At 44.1% G+C, this 22,011-nt stretch overlaps 2 protein-coding genes across 2 annotated transcripts in view; both read right to left on the bottom strand.

Moving 5' to 3' along the window:
• The window catches only part of bpifcl (BPI fold containing family C, like), a 46,138-nt gene extending 42,639 nt beyond the window's left edge, over window positions 1-3,499 (bottom strand). Inside the window, exon 1 of the mRNA XM_035738300.2 lies at window positions 3,365-3,499. Within this exon, the coding sequence (XP_035594193.1) occupies window positions 3,365-3,375 (11 nt within the window). The 5' untranslated portion in view covers window positions 3,376-3,499. The remainder of the gene's footprint in view (window positions 1-3,364) is intronic.
• Window positions 3,500-15,414: 11,915 nt separating this feature from the next.
• On the bottom strand, window positions 15,415-18,732 carry LOC118359437 (B-cell receptor CD22-like). The gene is made up of 2 exons (XM_035737957.2): window positions 18,386-18,732; window positions 15,415-18,198 (listed from the first exon to the last, which is right to left on the bottom strand). Exons 1-2 carry the CDS (start codon window positions 18,438-18,440, stop codon window positions 16,355-16,357), a joined length of 1,899 nt encoding a protein of 632 aa, XP_035593850.1. The 5' UTR covers window positions 18,441-18,732; the 3' UTR covers window positions 15,415-16,354.
• Between the last annotated feature and the right edge of the window lie 3,279 nt (window positions 18,733-22,011).

Raw genomic sequence — 22,011 nt, 5'->3', positions numbered from 1 at the left:
CCTTCTTTGGACACTGTGTTAACTAACCTCCAGACAAGCTTCAATGCCATACAACTCTCCTTCCGTGGCCTCCAACTGCTCTAAAATGCAATTAAAACTAAATGCATGCTCTTCAACCGATCTCTGCCCGCACCTGCCCGCCCGTCCAGCACTACAAATACCTAGGTGTCTGGTTAGACTAAACTCTCCTTCCAGACTCACATTAAGCATCTCCAATTCAAAATGAAATCTAGATTCGGCTTCCTATTTTGCAACAAAGCATCCTTCACTCATGCTGCCAAACATACCCTCGTAAAACTGACCATCCTACAGATCCTCGACTTCGGTGATGTCATTTTCAAAATAGCCTCCAATACCCTACTCAACAAATTGGATGCAGTCTATCACAGTGCTATCCGTTGTCACCAAAGCCCCATATACTACCCACCACTGCCACCTTTACGCTCCCGTTGGCTGGCCCTCGCGTCATACTCGTCGCCAAACCCACAAGCTCCAGGTCATCTGCAAGTCTCTGCTAGGTAAAGCCCCGCCTTATCTTAGCTCACTGGTCACCATAGCAGCACCCACCCGTAGCACGCACTCCAGCAGGTATGTCTCACTGGTCACCCCCAAAGCCAATTCCTACTTTGGCCGCCTTTCCTTCCAGTTCTCTGCTGTCCATTACTGGAACAAACTGAAAGAAAAAAAAAGAAATAGAAATTGCTGGAGACTCATATCTCCCACAGATCACTGCACCTGTACATAGCCCATCTGTAATATAGCCCATCCAACTACCTCATCCACATACTGTATTTATTTAATTATCTTACTCCTTTGCACCCCAGTATCTCTACTTGCACATTCATCTTCTGCACATCTATCACTCCAGTGTTTAATTGCTAAATAATAATTACTTCACCACTTCGGCCTATTTATTGCCTTACCTCCCTTAACTTACCTCATTTCCACACACTATATAGACTTTTCTATTGTGTTATTGACTTTGTTTATTCCACGTGTAACTGTGTTGTTGTTTGTGTCACACTGCTTTATCTTGGCCAGGTTGCAGTTGTAAATGAGAACTTGTTCTCAACTGGCCTACCTGGTTAAATAAAGGTTAAATAAAATACAAATTTAAAGTGACTCCAAAATGACACACTACATTATTTACCATTCATTTCTATTGCACACAAAATAATCTCAAACACAACCAAAACAAAGAGAAAATGCAGCCAACAAATTTGTAGAGTCACAAGCTTGCGTGTTCGGAATTTTTGACTCATTTCATATACATAAGTGAATTTGTCCCAATACTTTTGATCTCCTAAAATGGGGGGGACGACGACTATGTACAAAAAGTCCTGTAATTTCTAACATGTCATTGTATGTTGTGTGTGGCCGTGTGAATAGGAGATGTTGGAGGACGGGTACATGGAGCAGTTCCATAAGAACCTGGTACAGCTGAACATGGACTCTGCTGAGGAGCTGCAGTCCTACATCAACAACCTGAGCCTGGTGGTGGGTCAGGGCAGACAGTGACTCTTACAGGTCATCATAGGGTCTAGCTACAATGAACGGAGCAAAGAGATCCTTGACAAAAACCTGCTCCAGAGCGCTCGGGACCTCAGACTGGGACAAAGGTTCACCTTCCAACAGGACAGCGACCCTAAGCACACAGCCAAGACAACGCAGAAGTTGATTCGGGACAAGTGTCTTAATGTCCTTGAGTTCCCCAGCCAGAGCTCGGACTTGAACCCGATCGAACATCTATGGAGAGACCTGAAAATAGTTGTGCAGCAGCGCTCCCCATCCAACCTGTCAGAACTTGAGAAGATCTGCAGAGAAGAATGGGAGAAACTCCCCAAATACAGGTGTGCCAATCTTGTAGCGTCATACCCAAGAAGACTCGAGGCTGTAATTGCTGCCAAAGATGCTTCAACAAAGCACTGAGTAAAGGGTCTGAACTTATGTAAATGTAATATTACATTTTTAAAAAAATGTATTACCTAAAAATGTCAAAAAAACTTTTTGTTTTGTAATTATGGGGTATTGTGTGTAGATTAATGATGTAAAATAACTATTTAATCAATTTTCAAATAAGGCTGTAACGTAACAAAATCTGGAAAAAGTCAAGGGGTCTGAATACTTTACAAATGCACCATATACAGAAGTATGTGGACACCCCTTCAAATTAGTGGATATGACTGTTAGCCACACCCGTGGCTGACAGGTGTATAGGATCAAGCACAGAGCCATGCAATCCCCTTAGAAAAACATTGGCAGTAGAATGTCCTTACTAAAGAGCTCCGTGACTTTGAACGTGGCACCGACATAGGATGCCACCTTTACAACAAGTCAGTCAGCCGTGAAGTGGGAGGCCAAACAAGTACACAGAACAGGACTCCTGAAGCGCGTAGAGCGTTAAAAATCAGCTGTCCTCAGTTGTAACACTCACTACAGAGATTCAAACGGCCTCTGGAAACAACGTCAGCACAAGAACTGTTTGTGAATTTTATGAAATGGGTTTCCATGGCCAAGCAGCCGCGCACACAAGCCTAAGATCACCATGCGCAATGCCAAGCGTCGGCTGGAGTGGTGTAAAGCTCGCAGCCATTGGACTTGGGGCAGTGGAAACGCGTTCTCTGGAGTGATAAATCATGCTTCACCATCTGGCAGTCCGATGGACAAATCTGGGTTTGGCGAATGCCAGGAGAACACTACCTGCCTGAATGCATAGTGCCAAATGTAAAGTATGGTGGAGGAGGAATAATGGTCTGGGGTTGTTTTTCGTGGTTTGGGCTAGGTCCCTAAGTTCCAGTGAAGGGAAATCTTTATGCTACAGCATACAATGACATTCTAGACAATTCTGTGCTTCCAACTTTGTGGCAACAGTTTGGGGAAGGCCCTTTTCTGTTTCAGCATGACAATGCCCCCGTGCACAAAGCGAGGTCCATACAGAAATGGTTTGTCGAGATCGGTGTGGGAGAACATGACTGGCCTGCAGAGCCCTGACCTCAACCCCATCGAACACTTCTGGGATGAATTAGAATGCCGACTGCGAGCCAGGCCTAATTAACCAACATCAGTGCCCGACCTCACTAATGCTCGTGGCTGAATGGAAGCAAGTCCCTGCAGCAATGTTCCAACATCTAGTGGAAAGTCTTCCCAGAAGAGCAGAGGCTGAACAAACTCCATATTAATGCCCATGATTTTGGAATGAGATGTTCGACAAGCAGGTGTCCATATACTTTTGGTCATGTAGTGGTTAAGGTTGGGATGAAGGTAGTGCAATAATATTATATACCAGCAGTATAAATACTCAGTGACTTGTACAAGTTTTAATTTAAACAATATGGTGCTAAGGAGAGGGCCATATTACACTTACTTGAGCAGCATAGTGAACCCCTGTTCTGACTCTCTCCTCTCCTTCTGACTCTCTCCTCCAAATGTTGGTACCCTTCCCCAGATCTGTAGCTCAACACAATCCTGTCTCAGCGCTTTACAGATGATTCCTTTGACCTCATGGCTTTGGTTTTTGCTCTGACGTGCACTGTCAACTGTGGGACTTTATGTAGACTGGTGTGTGCCTTTCCAAATCATGTCCAATCAATTGAATTTACCACAGGTGGACTCTAATCAAGTTGTAGAAACATCTCAAGGATGATCAATGGAAACAGGATGCACCTGAGCTCAATTTCAAGTCTCATGCAAAAGTGTAAGTCGCTCTGGATAAGAGCGTCTGCTAAATGACTTAAATGTAAATGTAAAAGTTCGGAATACTTATGTAAATAAGGTATTTGTTAAAGAAAAATAATTTATACATATTTTTTTCTCTTTGTCATGATGGGGTATTGTGTGTAGATTGACAAGGATTTTTATTTATTTAATCAAATGTAGAATAAGGCTGTAACATAACAAAAGGTGGAAAAAGCCAAGGGGTATGAATACTTTCCGAATGCACCGTATATCATGGGGCTGTGCATTTTGGGATTTCATAGCAGCACAGATGATGATGGACCAATGGACCACTCTTATTGAATGGTTACTACAATAGACCTGTCTGAAGGCATTGGGCTGTTTGATTGTGTTAGTCCTTTTTATACTTCATTACAAGTAAAATTTGTGGTTTTACTTTTGGCGTTTTTATAATGCAATCAAGCTTTGTTCAAGATTCATTCCAGGATATGTTGTAAAAAAAAACATCTAGATGCCACAAGCAGGCATTTGCTGTCAAATATCACAAAAACACACTGTATATATAGGGACAATGTTCTGTGTAAGACTTTCAAGTTCCTCTTTATTGTATGTGCTATCTAGATTAAAGAGGTGCAGTACACCATTATGCCACAAGGTGGTATTACTCCACAGCTTTTTTGTTATAGAGATAAACACAGCAGTGCTAGTCTGCCCCAGCAGGTTTGGAACCTGTCGAAGGAGGAGAATAACGGAGATATGATTGATTGAATGGTTGTGTAAACTTTTGTGGTTATTGTACATCTGGCAGCATCATAGGGCAACTCCATCTGTAAATACGGGGCGGCAGGGTAGCCTAGTGGTTAGAGCGTTGGACTAGTAACCGGAAGGTTGCAAACTCAAATCCCCGAGCTGACAAGGTACAAATCTGTCGTTCTGCCCCTGAACAGGCAGTTAACCCACTGTTTCTAGGCCGTCATTGAAAATAAGAATTTATTCTTAACTGACTTGCCTAGTAAAATAAAAAATAAAATACACTCACCACACAGGAGGGCACAGCCAGCCATACATCTGTCTCAGCACAGGATTTACAGGCATTTGCAGACACCGAGTCTGACTTGGATGAACCCAACCCAATAAAGTGTCTAAATTATGATCAGATGCATTAACAAGCCCTCATAATTATCCCAGAGGACTGATCTACGGTGGAGAGGAACAAGTGCAATCACATGTATATCTTCTCAGAACACACAATGAACAACCTCAGAACCAAAGACGATGGTTAACTAGTTGTTCAACAGGAAGTATTATGACCTTTGCAGCCGTAGAACCACAAGTCAAATAAATGGTTATTACAGCATGATAAACATCCAGTGATCCTTTACTGTACAAAGCTTTCAGCCAGATCCAAAGGGGACGACAGGGAGCATTTTTTACCCCACAGATAGACAATGGAGCCGTTCCAAAGGGGACGACAGGGAGCATTTTTTACCCCACAGATAGACAATGGAGCCGTTCCAAAGGGGACGACAGGGAGCATTTTTTACCCCACAGATAGACAATGGAGCCGTTCCAAAGCCGGGAGCATCCAAAGGGGACGACAGGGAGCATTTTTTACCCCACAGATAGACAATGGAGCAGTTCCAAAGGGGACGACAGGGAGCATTTTTTACCCCACAGATAGACAATGGAGCCGTTCCAAAGGGGACGACAGGGAGCATTTTTTACCCCACAGATAGACAATGGAGCCGTTCCAAAGGGGACGACAGGGAGCATTTTGTACCCCACAGATAGACAATGGAGCCGTTCCAAAGGGGACGACAGGGAGCATTTTGTACCCCACAGATAGACAATGGAGCCGTTCCAAAGGGGACGACAGGGAGCATTTTGTACCCCACAGATAGACAATGGAGCCGTTCCAAAGGGGACGACAGGGAGCATTTTTTACCCCACAGATAGACAATGGAGCCGTTCCAATGGGGATGACAGGGAGCATTTTTTTACCCCACAGATAGACAATGGAGCCATTCCAAAGGGGACGACAGGGAGCATTTTTTACCCCACAGATAGACAATGGAGCCGTTCCAAAGGGGACGACAGGGAGCATTTTTTACCCCACATATAGACAATGGAGCCGTTCCAAAGGGGACGACAGGGAGCATTTTTTACCCCACAGATAGACAATGGAGCCTTTCCAAAGGGGACGACAGGGATCATTTTTTACCCCACAGATAGACAATGGAGCCATTCCAAAGGGGACGACAGGGAGCATTTTTTACCCCACAGATAGACAATGGAGCAGTTCCAAAGGGGACGACAGGGAGAATTTTTTACCCCACAGATAGACAATGGAGCAGTTCCAAAGGGGACGACAGGGAGAATTTTTTACCCCACAGATAGACAATGGAGCAGTTCCAAAGGGGACGACAGGGAGAATTTTTTACCCCACAGATAGACAATGGAGCCGTTCCAAAGGGGACGACAGGGAGAATTTTTTACCCCACAGATAGACAATGGAGCCGTTCCAAAGGGGACGACAGGGAGAATTTTTTACCCCACAGATAGACAATGGAGCAGTTCCAAAGGGGACGACAGGGAGAATTTTTTACCCCACAGATAGACAATGGAGCCGTTCCAAAGGGGACGACAGGGAGCATTTTTTACCCCACAGATAGACAATGGAGCCGTTCCAAAGGGGACGACAGGGAGCATTTTTTACCCCACAGATAGACAATGGAGCCGTTCCAAAGGGGACGACAGGGAGCATTTTTTACCCCACAGATAGACAATGGAGCCGTTCCAAAGGGGACGACAGGGAGCATTTTTTACCCCACAGATAGACAATGGAGCAGTTCCAAAGGGGACGACAGGGAGAATTTTTTTTACCCCACAGATAGACAATGGAGCAGTTCCAAAGGGGACGACAGGGAGCATTTTTTACCCCACAGATAGACAATGGAGCAGTTCCAAAGGGGACGACAGGGAGCATTTTGTACCCCACAGATAGACAATGGAGCCGTTCCAAAGGGGACGACAGGGAGCATTTTGTACCCCACAGATAGACAATGGAGCCGTTCCAAAGGGGACGACAGGGAGCATTTTTTACCCCACAGATAGACAATGGAGCCGTTCCAAAGGGGATGACAGGGAGCATTTTTTACCCCACAGATAGACAATGGAGCCATTCCAAAGGGGACGACAGGGAGCATTTTTACCCCACAGATAGACAATGGAGCCGTTCCAAAGGGGACGACAGGGAGCATTTTTTACCCCACAGATAGACAATGGAGCCGTTCCAAAGGGGACGACAGGGAGCATTTTTTACCCCACAGATAGACAATGGAGCAGTTCCAAAGGGGACGACAGGGAGCATTTTTTACCCCACAGATAGACAATGGAGCCGTTCCAAAGGGGACGACAGGGAGCATTTTGTACCCCACAGATAGACAATGGAGCCGTTCCAAAGGGGACGACAGGGAGCATTTTTTACCCCACAGATAGACAATGGAGCCGTTCCAATGGGGATGACAGGGAGCATTTTTTACCCCACAGATAGACAATGGAGCCATTCCAAAGGGGACGACAGGGAGCATTTTTTACCCCACAGATAGACAATGGAGCCGTTCCAAAGGGGACGACAGGGAGCATTTTTACCCCACATATAGACAATGGAGCCGTTCCAAAGGGGACGACAGGGAGCATTTTTACCCCACAGATAGACAATGGAGCCTTTCCAAAGGGGACGACAGGGAGCATTTTTTACCCCACAGATAGACAATGGAGCAGTTCCAAAGGGGACGACAGGGAGCATTTTGTACCCCACAGATAGACAATGGAGCCGTTCCAAAGGGGACGACAGGGAGCATTTTTTACCCCACAGATAGACAATGGAGCCTTTCCAAAGGGGACGACAGGGAGCATTTTTTACCCCACAGATAGACAATGGAGCCGTTCCAAAGGGGACGACAGGGAGCATTTTTTACCCCACAGATAGACAATGGAGCAGTTCCAAAGGGGACGACAGGGAGCATTTTTTACCCCACAGATAGACAATGGAGCCGTTCCAAAGGGGACGACAGGGAGCATTTTGTACCCCACAGATAGACAATGGAGCCGTTCCAAAGGGGACGACAGGGAGCATTTTTTACCCCACAGATAGACAATGGAGCCGTTCCAATGGGGATGACAGGGAGCATTTTTACCCCACAGATAGACAATGGAGCCATTCCAAAGGGGACGACAGGGAGCATTTTTACCCCACAGATAGACAATGGAGCCGTTCCAAAGGGGACGACAGGGAGCATTTTTTACCCCACATATAGACAATGGAGCCGTTCCAAAGGGGACGACAGGGAGCATTTTTTACCCCACAGATAGACAATGGAGCCTTTCCAAAGGGGACGACAGGGAGCATTTTTTACCCCACAGATAGACAATGGAGCAGTTCCAAAGGGGACGACAGGGAGAATTTTTTACCCCACAGATAGACAATGGAGCAGTTCCAAAGGGGACGACAGGGAGAATTTTTTACCCCACAGATAGACAATGGAGCAGTTCCAAAGGGGACGACAGGGAGAATTTTTTACCCCACAAATAGACAATGGAGCCATTCCAAAGGGGACGACAGGGAGCATTTTTTACCCCACAGATAGACAATGGAGCCGTTCCAAAGGGGACGACAGGGAGAATTTTTTACCCCACAGATAGACAATGGAGCAGTTCCAAAGGGGACGACAGGGAGAATTTTTTTACCCCACAGATAGACAATGGAGCAGTTCCAAAGGGGACGACAGGGAGCATTTTTTACCCCACAGATAGACAATGGAGCCATTCCAAAGGGGACGACAGGGAGAATTTTTTACCCCACAGATAGACAATGGAGCAGTTCCAAAGGGGACGACAGGGAGAATTTTTACCCCACAGATAGACAATGGAGCAGTTCCAAAGGGGACGACAGGGAGAATTTTTTACCCCACAGATAGACAATGGAGCAGTTCCAAAGGGGACGACAGGGAGAATTTTTTACCCCACAGATAGACGATGGAGCCGTTCCAAAGGGGACGACAGGGAGCATTTTTTACCCCACAGATAGACAATGGAGCCGTTCCAAAGGGGACGACAGGGAGCATTTTTTACCCCACAGATAGACAATGGAGCCTTTCCAAAGGGGACGACAGGGAGAATTTTTTACCCCACAGATAGACAATGGAGCCGTTCCAAAGGGGACGACAGGGAGCATTTTTTACCCCACATATAGACAATGGAGCCGTTCCAAAGGGGACGACAGGGAGCATTTTTTACCCCACAGATAGACAATGGAGCCTTTCCAAAGGGGACGACAGGGATCATTTTTTACCCTACAGATAGACAATGGAGCCATTCCAAAGGGGACGACAGGGAGCATTTTTTACCCCACAGATAGACAATGGAGCAGTTCCAAAGGGGACGACAGGGAGAATTTTTTACCCCACAGATAGACAATGGAGCAGTTCCAAAGGGGACGACAGGGAGAATTTTTTACCCCACAGATAGACAATGGAGCAGTTCCAAAGGGGACGACAGGGATAATTTTTACCCCACAGATAGACAATGGAGCCGTTCCAAAGGGGACGACAGGGAGCATTTTTTACCCCACAGATAGACAATGGAGCCGTTCCAAAGGGGACGACAGGGAGAATTTTTTACCCCACAGATAGACAATGGAGCAGTTCCAAAGGGGACGACAGGGAGAATTTTTACCCCACAGATAGACAATGGAGCAGTTCCAAAGGGGACGACAGGGAGAATTTTTTACCCCACAGATAGACAATGGAGCCGTTCCAAAGGGGACGACAGGGAGCATTTTTTACCCCACAGATAGACAATGGAGCCGTTCCAAAGGGGACGACAGGGAGCATTTTTTACCCCACAGATAGACAATGGAGCAGTTCCAAAGGGGACGACAGGGAGCATTTTTTACCCCACAGATAGACAATGGAGCCGTTCCAAAGGGGACGACAGGGAGCATTTTTTACCCCACAGATAGACAATGGAGCCGTTCCAAAGGGGACGACAGGGAGCATTTTTTACCCCACAGATAGACAATGGAGCCGTTCCAAAGGGGACGACAGGGAGCATTTTTTACCCCACAGATAGACAATGGAGCCGTTCCAAAGGGGACGACAGGGAGCATTTTTTACCCCACAGATAGACAATGGAGCAGCTCCAAAGGAAAACAAGACAATAATCACATAAACAGAAGAGTATGATGCAGCGCATCAAAACAAAACACTTATTTCACTAAACTATTTGATATGACACAATCAAAAAATCTAATGTATAAAAGAGAGGGCATTCATTCTATTTTCCAGTCAAGTGGGGAACACCACAGGCTTTTAACCAAATACAATTATCATATTTGACCACCTGACAAATGCACCATCATCACAATTGAGAGAAAACATGCTTTTGTCCAACAACACCACTCCAGCATGTCCTGCTGTGATCCGGAGGACAAAAATCCATATTAAATAGTGCAGAGGCAATGAACGAAGGCTTCACCTTCAGGTCTGTGTGGGAGGATGGTGAAGTGATGTTCTCATGAGGATTTATGAAGAATAAAAGGAAGGAATGACTTATTCAGTATGCTGTTATTCTTCCATGTTTTATTTCTGTGATTTGCAGTACTAGTATAATGAGGGCAGCTTCACCTTTTTAAAGGGGAAATTCACCCCAAAACATTTCTGAGCCCTTCACAACACTTGCCTGGCTGTTTTGTCAGTACTCCAGACAGTTTAGGTCCATTGTTTTGAGTAATGCTGACTTTCCGAAATGACCTAAAATGCATTAAAAACGGTGTATTTATTGTTACGTTAACAGTGATTGGTGTCTCTGCATTGAATTGTCAAATACATGTGTTTTTTAATAAAAAACAAAGACCTACTTTGGGATAGCGCTAAAATATTCCATAAAGTCTGTAATCTGGTAGATACTGTTCTTTGTGGTTCTAAAGTGGATAATTACAGGAGGCGAAGGGACGAAGGAGTGTTTTATACTACTGGTCTTCAAGAAAGGAAATCAGAATGACAGGAAGTAAACAAAGAGATGGTAGCTAGCCATTGGTAATCTCTGAAGTAAAGTAAGGCAAATAACGTTAATAGTCGAGTAGCTGAGTGACATTGGCCAAAATGAAGTGCAATAATGTTTGGGTCAGATACCAATACACTACATATTTCAACTCTTTTCATGACTGCGATGGAGCTTTGTGTCCGGCATGGCTGCAAGCTATCCGAAATCCTGTTTATGGTTTCGATACTACGCCTGAAGTAATTTACCAGCTGCGGTTGACCGTGTCCAGTGATCACTTTATGGCCACTGACTGCAATGGGGACACCTGCTTGTCAAATATCTCATTCCAAAATCATGGGCATTAATACTGAGTTGGTCCTTTCTTTGCTGCTATAACAGCCCCCACTCTTCTGGGAAGACTTTCCACCAGATGTTGAAACATTGCTGCGAGGACTTGCCAGCCACAAGAGCGTTAGTGAGTTCGGGCACTGATGTTGGGCGATTAGGCCTGGCTCGCACTCAGCGTTTTGATTCATCTCAAAGGTCAGGGCTCTGTGCAGGCCAGTTAAGTTCTTCCACACTGATATCAACAAACTATTTCTGTGCAGGCCAGTTAAGTTCTTCCACACTGATATCAACAAACTATTTCTGTATGGGGCATTGTCATGCTGAAACAGGAAAGGGCCTTCCCCAAACTGGCCACAAAGTTGGAAGCACAGAATTGTCTAGCATGTCATTGTATGTTGTAGCATTAAGATTTCCATTTACTGGAACAAAGGTGCCTAGCCCAAGCCATGAAAAACAGCCCCAGACCATTATTCCTCCTCCACCATACTTTACGTTTGGCACTATGCATTGGGTCAGGTAGCGTTCTCCTGGCTTTCGCCAAACCCAGATTCATCTGTCGGACTTCCAGATGGTGAAGCGTGATTCATCACTCCAGAGAACGCGTTTCCACTGCTCCAGAGTCCAATGGCGGTGAGCTTTACACCACTCCAGCAGACGCTTGGCATTGCGCATGGTGATCTTAAGCTTGTGTGCAGCTGCTCAGACATGGAAACCCATTTCACGAAGCTACCGAAGAACAGTGCTGAAGTTGCTTCCAGATGATTTTTACGCACTTCAGCACTCAGAGGTCCCATGAGCTTGTGTGGCCTACCACTTCCCTTCTGAGCCGTTGTTGCTTCTAGACGTTTCCACTTCATAATAACAGCACTTACAGTTGACCGGAGCAGTTCTTGCAGGGCAGACATTTGACGAACTGACTTGTTGGAAAGGTGGCATCCTATGACTGTGCCACCTTGAAAGTCATTGAGCTCTTCGGTAATGCCATTCTACTGGTAATGTTTGTCTATGGAGATTGCATTGCTGTTTGCTTTATTTTAAACACCCATCAGCAACGAGTGTGGCTGAAATAGCCGAATCCACTAATTTGAAGGGGTGTTCACATACTTATGTATATATAGTGTATGTTGCTAGCTAGCTAAGTTGCTAACATGTGTTGCTAGTCACCACAAAGTAATATATTATTTGTTTGCCATTCCTGGAACTAGATGGTGTTTTTAGCTTAGCTACTACTGTAATTGTTATGTTATCCTGTCCTACTGTTTTGCTTGTTTTGCAATTCTGTTTTTCATTATAACATTATGATGAGAAATAGTATATTTTCACACTTTTTTTATAGTGCTATTGATTGCATAAAATGACTTGCCCTAGTTAAGGTCCATAAGTTGGACACAGCCCCAGCCAGAGCCATATATATACATATATGTCTCTGGCCCTAGCTGGTGCATGAGTTGTAATGACAACAAACTGGCCCAACCTTTACATTATTTACATTAAAACATTTAGAATATCAGATCAGATCAGATTGCCCTGAATTGACATGTAATGACTGACCATTTTATTCCAGCCAACATCACCAATCACTCTCTGTTTATACAGTACCTGCCTGGGAGGGAATGGAAGGGGTGGTGGAACAGACATGAGGATAGGACAATCAACCATACTGTCACGGATTTTATCCTCATTCAATTTCTCACATCTTTTATCTTTGTATCCTTTTCACACTCTTTTCAATGTTCCTCCACTCATGCCTCCTACAATGATACAAGGAGAGACTAAATTAGGACTAATTTAAATGTTTTGTTTTGATATTCTGTTACACATCTTCCAGGAGATCCACGAAGCCATGTGGAAGATTCCAAACAGGCCAAGGACCGGGTAGAGAAGAGTGTCCAAACAGAAGACATTCAACTTTAGAACCCAACGGGTCCAGCAGACTGTCAAGCAGCGTGAAGAGAAACAGATCATATACAAAGACTCAGACTTCGAGGAGGTAGCGCCAAACCTTCTCAGCCTAACTTTGCAACGAACTTTAGCTAGCCCTAATGATGGCATTGTTATGTTGTGGAATGCCATCGATAACATGTCATGCAACCATGACTATTCTATTAATAGGGCGCGTGTCCACTCATTCTAGACACTGTTTACCTAGCCAGCAAGTCATCATTGTCAGACAAACTAGAAGGGGACTGCAATAGCCAGTTGCATTAGGGGGTGTAGGCAGGCTATTCAGATACAGTTGGTAGGCTATAGAGTACCACAGTATGAGTTATAATACCCATAAAACCTAGCAGTCAAACAGGGAAATGGGTCCAATCATTTTTCCATCATTCATTTTTCCCATAGGTGATTTTAGAAACACTTAAAATCGGGCTGTGTTTTGTGTAGGCTTACCTTGGTGTGACGTTTTAATAACCATGTAACTCTCTCTAGGACAAGCCCGGACTAGAACCCGATCTAACATCTATGGAGAGACCTGACAATAGCTGTGCGTGCGGTGACACTCCCCATCCAACCTGACAGAGCTTGAGAAGGTCTGCAGAGAAGAATGGGAGAAACTCCCCAAATACAGGTCTACCAAGCTTGTAGCATCATACCCAAGAAGACTCGAGGCTGTAAACCAGGGGTGGGCAACTCCAGCCCTTGAGGGCCTGATTGGTGTCACACTTTTTCCCCATCCCTAGCAAACACAGCTGATTAATCCAATTGCATTCTAAACTGAAGATCATGATTAGTTGATTATTGGAGTCAGGTGTGTTAGCTGGAGCTGGGGCAAAACTGTGACACCAATCAGGCCCTCGAGGACTGGAATTGCCCACCCTCGCTGTAAACGCTGCCAAAGGTTCTTCAACAAAGTACTGAGTAAAGGGTCTGAATACTTATTTAAATGTGATATTTCAGTTAAAAACATTTAATACATTTGCAAAAATGTCTAAAAAACTGTTTTTGCTTCGTCATTATGGGGTATGTGTGTAGATTCATGAGGAAAAAATACAATTTGATCTATTTTAGAATAAGGCTGTAACTGTGGAAAAAGTCAAGGGGTCTGAATACTTTCCAAATGTCTAAGAAGTCCAAGAAGCTGGACATCATATCTGCAGCTGAGAAATGTTTTGGGCTCCCAAGACTTCACGGCAGAAGCACTACAAGGCCTAATGTATCTAGGAAATGTTCTGCCCTCACAGGAGGCTTCTGATCCTGTTTTGAGACCTGATTATAATTAGGTTCTTACAGCAGATTGAATATGTTTAGTTAATTTCCTTTTTGGTAGTTTGTATGAATTATTTATTTTTACCCAAACGGGATCCTTATTATCCACCCGCACAGTAGGTGGTGGAATGCACATCTAATTGTTGCGAAAGCCATTATACCATAGAGGACGAAAAGCTTCCCATTTGGACCATCAGGTGTGGCACATTATTTCCAGTTGATCCTGGGGATTCTGAAGAAAGTCTCCAACACCAGGATGTGATGACAGACAAGAAATAGGAGTGTTTAGTTATATACATACACGCCATCTTCTGCTGCATCATATCGAAGCAAGCTGGTCCCATTGTCGACAGCTGAGACATTCACTGTCTGTCGGTAGAGGTTGCCATCTCCTGCAACTGCACCACCAGTCACAGCGCATTCTGGGAAGAGCCTGTGTTTCCTCAACATCTGGCCGTTCTCGTCTCTCGAGCTTTTTTCTCTCTGTCAGCCCGCAAATGTGTACAGAGAAAGTCATTACGAGGACTATTGTGGTCATGGGAGGCCAGCGCAGTGTGTTTGGGAGGTATTTACGATGGACTTTAACGTTGCATGGGGTTTCTATGGGGAAGGCGCGGGTCTAAATACTCAAGTAATGGACCTAAAAAACTGTCTGGGGTACTGACAAACGACCAGGCTAGTGTTTTATAAAGGGCCCAGAAGTGTTAAGGAAATCGTTCTTGCAAATCATGTAAATGTTTTGAACAAACTATTATATTAATCTGACTATCCACAATACTCATATTATTGTGTACGTGTAACCGTGTTCATTGATAGCAGTACTTTTCTCACTGTCAGTTACTTTTCCACTACTAATACTATCACTACTACAGCTACTAGAACATCTACTATCTGTAGTACTAACAGAGATGGAGCCTCCCTGTATGTAAGAATATTACAGCACCTACCAAGCAGTCTGGATCTTTATATCACAGAAAGTACCCTTGTCGTGTAAATGCAGGGTTGCTGGTTCAAGTCCCATTTCAGCTGTCCCTTCTCAATTTGTGTAATACTTCTAATACCCTGTGAACAAAACGTTGTCTAGGTTGTCCACAGCGTCAGGAAATTGTCATGGTCCCCTGTTTGCTGGGTACTACCACACGTTTTTGATTATTTTATTACATTTAGTAAAGAAACACAATTTAGACAATATAAGAAAACATTTGTTCCCTTCAAACATTTTGTCAGACCCATACCCTTCACAAACACGTAAGCTCTGAGGTTACATGTCTATTATACACTGAGTGCACAAAACATTAGGAACACCTTCCTAAGATTGAGTTACATCCCTCAGAACAGCCTCAATTCATTGCGGCATGGACTCTACAAGGTGTCAAAAGCATTCCACAGGGATGCTGGCCCATGTTGACTCCAATGCTTCCCACAGTTTTGTCAAGTTGGCTGGGTGTCCATTGGGTGGTGGACACACGGAAAACTATTGCGTCTGAAAAACCCAGCAGCGTTGCAGTTCTTGACACAGTCAAAGCGGTGCGTGTGGCACCCATTACCATAACCTGTTCAAAGGCACTTGCATTTTTTGTCTTGCACATCACCCTCTGAATGGAACACACACAATCCATATCTAAATTGTCTCAAGTCTTAAATATCCCTCTTTAACCTCTCCTCCCCTTCATCTACACTGATTGAAGCGTTACACAGGTGATATCAATAAGAGATCAAAACTTTCTTCTGGATTCACCTGGTCAGTCTGTCGTTTAAAGAGCAGATGTTCCTAATGTTTTGTACACTCAGTCTCACAGTCTCACTGAGATGCATTTTTCAAAAGCTTTTAATGCTTAACAATATCACCATACCTATCATGAGTCACATCTTACACTACACTAGAATTGTTGCTGTATTGTCTTGTACAGCGATATGGTCACAGCAGGCTATTTCTAATCTATACTTTATACATCAAAATATTGTGTGACCCTCCAAATAAATAAGACAAATGTTTTTAAATTCAGCTCAGTAGGATTACAGCGACCCAGTAGGAGCCCTGGGAAACTGGATAAGAGGATAATAATGTACCTTCTTGTGTTCAGGTTCTGGGTTTGTTGACTGTGCTATAGGTTGCAGATGGATCTTCAGCTGCGTGTGCTGCAGGATGGGGGGCAACACCTAGGCGACTGAATTTCAATAAAGCATACTGGACTCTGTCCAGAGGCAGTTGGACAGTGGAGTAAAGAGGTTCTTCATGGTTTCTGGAGTGAGAGAGGTGGACATTGGCATAGATCCTGACGTCCTCATCTGTGTCCGCATTCTGTGCTGCAGTTGGGGCTGTCCTCAGGATGGTTTCGTACAGGTGACTAGAGCCTCCCTGTCCATCCTCTGCTGTGTCCCGTGTGTCAGTTGATTTGGGAGCCCTCTTTCTGAACCACAGAAAGCTATATATGAGAATGAGAACCAGAGCAACCACTGTGATTCCTACAGCTATGTTAATACTAGTTTTTTTTCCTGATACTATGATCAATATAACTGTGGAGTTCTTAGCTCCCATTTCATTCTTTGCCTCACAATAATATTCTCCACTGTCCTCCGATCTGATGTTGATGATGCGATAGATCTGACCGGATTCTTTTGATGTGTTAATGGTCCTCTTGTACCAGGTGTATTTCTGAACTGGTGGGATGGCATCACTGTGGCAGGTCAGAATAACTGAACTGCCCTCCACTATTTCACCAGAGGGACCGATTGACACTGAGATGTTCTTTGGTTTGTATCTGACAGTTAGAGTCACTTCAGGAGAGTGGAGATTCTCATGGCCTTCTACAGCACAGGAGTAGCTGCCTGCATCCTCACTGCTGACTTGGCACAGGTGCAGGCTGTTGGAGTATTTGTGGCTGTTTGGTATAGCCTGTCTGTTCTTATACCAAATGAAGGCTGTGTTGTCACCCAGTCTACAGTTGGCTGTACATGTCAGTTTGGCCATTTCCCTCTCAGAGACATACATAGGGTTAATCTCCAACAGGACATATGTGACAGTCAGGTATACACCGGGTGAACTGATATATTTCCCTTCTGCAGTTACTAATCTGAATTTGTACTCAGCTGAGTCACTGTCTTTAAGGGCTTTGATTCTCAGGGTGCAATCACTGTCCTCATTTCCATGGTACTCCAGACGATCCAAATAGTTTGGGTCCTTCTTCAGATCTGTAGGCTCCTTTGTAGACTTTCCTTGAGTAAACCAGAATGTGTCTTTGGGTATATGACCATGGGGATATGTGTAAGTGCAGAATATGTCCACTGATGACCCCTTCAAGGCACAGATACTCCTTTTGGCGTAAATCACTCTCCAACATTTCTGGCCCACGGCACACACTGCAGGAGAGCGGTGGTCCTCGTAACCTTTTACAGCACAGGAATAACTGTCTTCATCAGAACTCAAGACACTGTAATTTTGTGACACATATTCATGTTGATGCTTTCCATTTTTGTACCAGATGTAGTCAGGATTGGGGTTGTCACTCAGAGTACAGGTGGTGCTGCAATTCAGTATCACCCATGATCCCTTTGTCACATAGGTAGTCACCTTCAGGTCTGTCACGGAAATGAATACATCTTTCTGATATATCCAGCCGTGTATGTTGGTTTTAAATCCGAAGCAATACTCCGCTGTGTCATTCTCTCTCAGGTCTGTGATTTTCAGAGTACAGTCATTGTGATTATTCCCAAGGTACTCAACACGACCTGCAAACGCTTGTTGTTCCATGATGTTATAAGTATACCCCACTGTGACGTTCCACCATTTATACCATTCTGTTTCTATGATCTCATGCCCACTGGGATATCTGAAAGTGCAGGAAACTTCTACTGATAATCCCTTCAGTGCACATATTCTTGTCCTGGTGAAAGTCACATCCCAGCCATACTGTCCCAGTACTCCTGAGAAACAAACACAGGAAAACTATCAAAATGAGCATGAAAATGTACCATATACACCAGAACAACCTTCAAACGCTTCTTGTCCTGATCATCTTTTATGACGTTTTAGATGTTTCTCAAAAGTGAAAATTATACTTTTGAGAAGTACTTTAGAGAAAAGTGAACGAGTATTGATAAAAATCTGTACCTGCCACAGATAACAGGAAAACCCCAAACACACTTCCTGCTGCTCTCAGGGCCATTGCTGCATTTCCCTCCCTGAGGTATCAAAAACATTGAAATAGTTTAAAAAACACTCTTTAGCTGTTCAATACCTAAATGGTGGTGTAAATAATATCTAATTGAACATATAATAAACACTGTAATATTGCACAATATTGCTCTAAGCCTGTTTTTTTCTCACAGAAGCCAAATACATTGGGCGGCAACATACACATTTTACTGAATCATATAAATATTTTTCAAATGTTCTTGACATTTTAAGAAATGTTAAGAAATAAACTAAACTAAATTAATTAAATTACAGTCCAGATGTATGTCTTACAATCAGATACCAAAACATACTAACAGAAAACTTTAAGTGAAAGAATGTATCACATCAAATAGCATGACTGTGTCCAGAAGAATATGGTTAAAAACGCATGATGAGATTATTGGGAGAAAAATATATTTGAAGATATATTCAATCATACTTACAGAGTTGGAGAGGTCTGGTGAATGTAGAGCTCTCTGGCAGTGCATGTAATGAAACGGAAGAGTAGGCGTGGGGTGTGTGGTTATATTAATTACCAAGATAAAAAGTAGACTAAATGACGATGCGATGCAAAACTGACTCAACTTTGATGCATTTCTTGTTTTCAAATCAAATCAAATTGTATTTGTCACATACACATGGTTAGCAGATGTTAATGTGAGTGTAGAGAAATGCTTGTGCTTCTAGTTCCGACAATGCAGTAATAACCAACGAGTAAACTAACCTAACAATTCCACAACTACTACCTTATACACACAAGTGTAAAGGGATAAAGATTATGTACATAAAGATATATGAATGAGTGATGGTACAGAACGGCATAGGCAAGATGCAGTATATGGTATAGAGTACAGTATATACATATGAGATGAGTAATGTAGGGTATATAAACATAAAGTGGCATAGTTTAAAGTGGCTAACGATACATTTATTACATAAAGATGGCAAGATGCAGTAGATGATATAGAGTACCGTATATACATATACATATGAGATGAATAATGTAGGGTATGTAAACATTATATTAAGTGGCATTGTTTAAAGTGGCTAGTGATACATTTTTACATCAATTTCCATAAATTTCCATTATTAAAGTGGCTGGAGTTGAGTCAGTATGTTGGCAGCAGCCACTCAATGTTAGTGGTGGCTGTTTAACAGTCTGATGACCTTGAGATAGAAGCTGTTTTTCAGTCTCTCGGTCCCTGCTTTGATGCACCTGTACTGACCTCGCCTTCGGATGATAGCGGGGTGAACAGGCAGTGGCTCAGGTGGTTGTGCATTGTGCAGACCTCACTACCCTCTGGAGAGCCTTGCGGTTGTGGGCGGAGCAGTTGCCGTACCAGGCGGCGATACAGCCCGACAGGATGCTCTCGATTGTGCATCTGTAGAAGTTTGTGAATGCTTTTGGTGACAAGCCAAATTTCTTCAGCCTCCTGAGGTTGAAGAGGCGCTGCTGTGCCTTCTTCACAACGCTGTCTGTGTGGGTGGACCAATTCAGTTTGTCCATGATGTGTACGCTGAGGAACTTAAAACTTACTACCCTCTCCACTACTGTCCCATCGATGTGGATGGGACAGCTGTTGTTGTCCCATCTGCTGTTTCCTGAAGTCCACAATCATCTCCTTTGTTTTGTTGACGTTGAGTGTGAGGTTATTTTCCTGACACCACACTCCGAGGTCTCTCACCTCCTCCCTGTAGGCCGTCTCGTCGTTGTTGGTAATCAAGCCTACTACTGTAGTGTCGTCCACAAACTTGATGATTGAGTTGGAGGTGTGCATGGCCACGCAGTCGTGGGTGAACAGGGAGTACAGGAGAGGGCTCAGATCACACCCTTGTCCCCAGTGTTGAGGATCAGCGGGGTAGAGATGTTGTTACCTACCCTCACCACCTGGGGGCGGCCTGTCAGGAAGTCCAGTACCCAGTTGCACAGGGCGGGGTCGAGACCCAGGGTCTCGAACTTGATGACGAGCTTGGAGGGCACTATGGTGTTAAATGCTGAGCTGTAGTCGATGAACAGCATTCTCACATATTCCTCTTGTCCAGATGGGTTAGGGCAGTGTGCAGTGTGATTGCGATTGCGTCGTCTGTGGACCTATTGGGGCGGTAAGCAAATTGGAGTGGGTCTAGGGTGTCAGGTAGGGGGAGGTGATATGGTCCTTGACTAGTCTCTCAAAGCACTTCATGATGACGGAAGTGAGTGCTACGGGGCGGTAGTCGTTTTCTCAGTTACCTTAGCTTTTTTGGGAACAGGAACAATGGTGGCCCTCTTAAACCATGTGGGAACAGCAGACTGGGATAAGAATTGATTGAATATGTCCGTAAACACACCAGCCAGCTGGTCTGCGCATGCTCTGAGGACGCGGCTGGGGATGTCGTCTGGGACAGCAGCCTTGCGAGGGTTAACATGTTTAAATGTTTTACTCATGTTGGCTGCAGTGAAGGAGAGCCCGCAGGTTTTGGTAGCGGGCCGTGTCAGTGGTACTGTATTGTCCTCAAAGTGAGCAAAAAAGTTATTTAGTCTGTCTGGGAGCAAGACATCCTGGTCCGCGACGGGGCTGGTTTTCGTTTTGTAATCTGTGATTGACTGTAGACCCTGCCACATAGCTCTTGTGTCTGAGCCGTTGAATTGCGACTCTACTTTGTCTCTATACTGACACTTAGCTTGTTTGATTGCCTTGCAGAGGGAATAGCTACAGTTTTTGTATTCGGTCATGTTTCCGGTCACCTTGCCCTGGTTAAAAGCAGTGGTTAGCGCTTTCAGTTTCGCGAGAATGCTGCCATCAATCCACAGTTTCTGGTCTGGGAATGTTTTAATCATTTCTGTGGGTATAACATCGCCATGATTCGTCAATGTTGTTGTTGGACGCAATGCGGAACATATCCCAATCCACGTGATTGAAGCAGTCTTGAAGCGTGGAATCAGATTGGACGAACCAGCGTTGAACAGACCTGAGCGCGGAAGCTTCTTGTTTTAGTTTTTAATCCACCAACTAGAAGACAATTGATTTTTAAAACATTTTGATTACTATTAAATATAGTCTACACATTTTCATTATGAGGAACATAGTTAATAAATGTCCGTTTTGATCATTATAGGTCAAAGAGGTCCATATTGCTTGTCTCTCTAATCTGCTCCTCCAGGGTGTAAGGACAACCACTTGGTTGACCTTTGACCCCAGTGTATGGACGGTGCCCGGGCGGAGTGGGTACTGGATCTTGTGTTCATAACCGGCAAAAAGAACACCTGCCTAGATGACAAGAGTGCTCTCACCCCAGGAGGACTCGGGCTAGGTTCGGCATTATATGAGAAGAATTTACTGTACTGTGGCATGTGTTAGTTTAGTGGTGTTTATTTACTAAAGGGACTAAACAACTTATAACCTCGCTCCTGAATTGTTTTCTGTCAAGATCTAATTTATTGATTGCTGTACAGATGTAGTATCTTAATTTGAGTCAGTTTTCTACAGCAGGAAAAGAATCGTGCCGCAATAGGAAATGTGAATTTTTATGTGGATTATAATTAAGCAATATTTTTTGTAGGGATTGGTACATTTTTCATA

This window comes from Oncorhynchus keta, chromosome 27, assembly GCF_023373465.1.
Source record: "Oncorhynchus keta strain PuntledgeMale-10-30-2019 chromosome 27, Oket_V2, whole genome shotgun sequence".
Lineage (NCBI taxonomy): Eukaryota > Metazoa > Chordata > Actinopteri > Salmoniformes > Salmonidae > Oncorhynchus > Oncorhynchus keta.
Note: the sequence above shows the minus strand (reverse complement) of the source record. Positions and strands in the feature narration are given on the sequence as shown.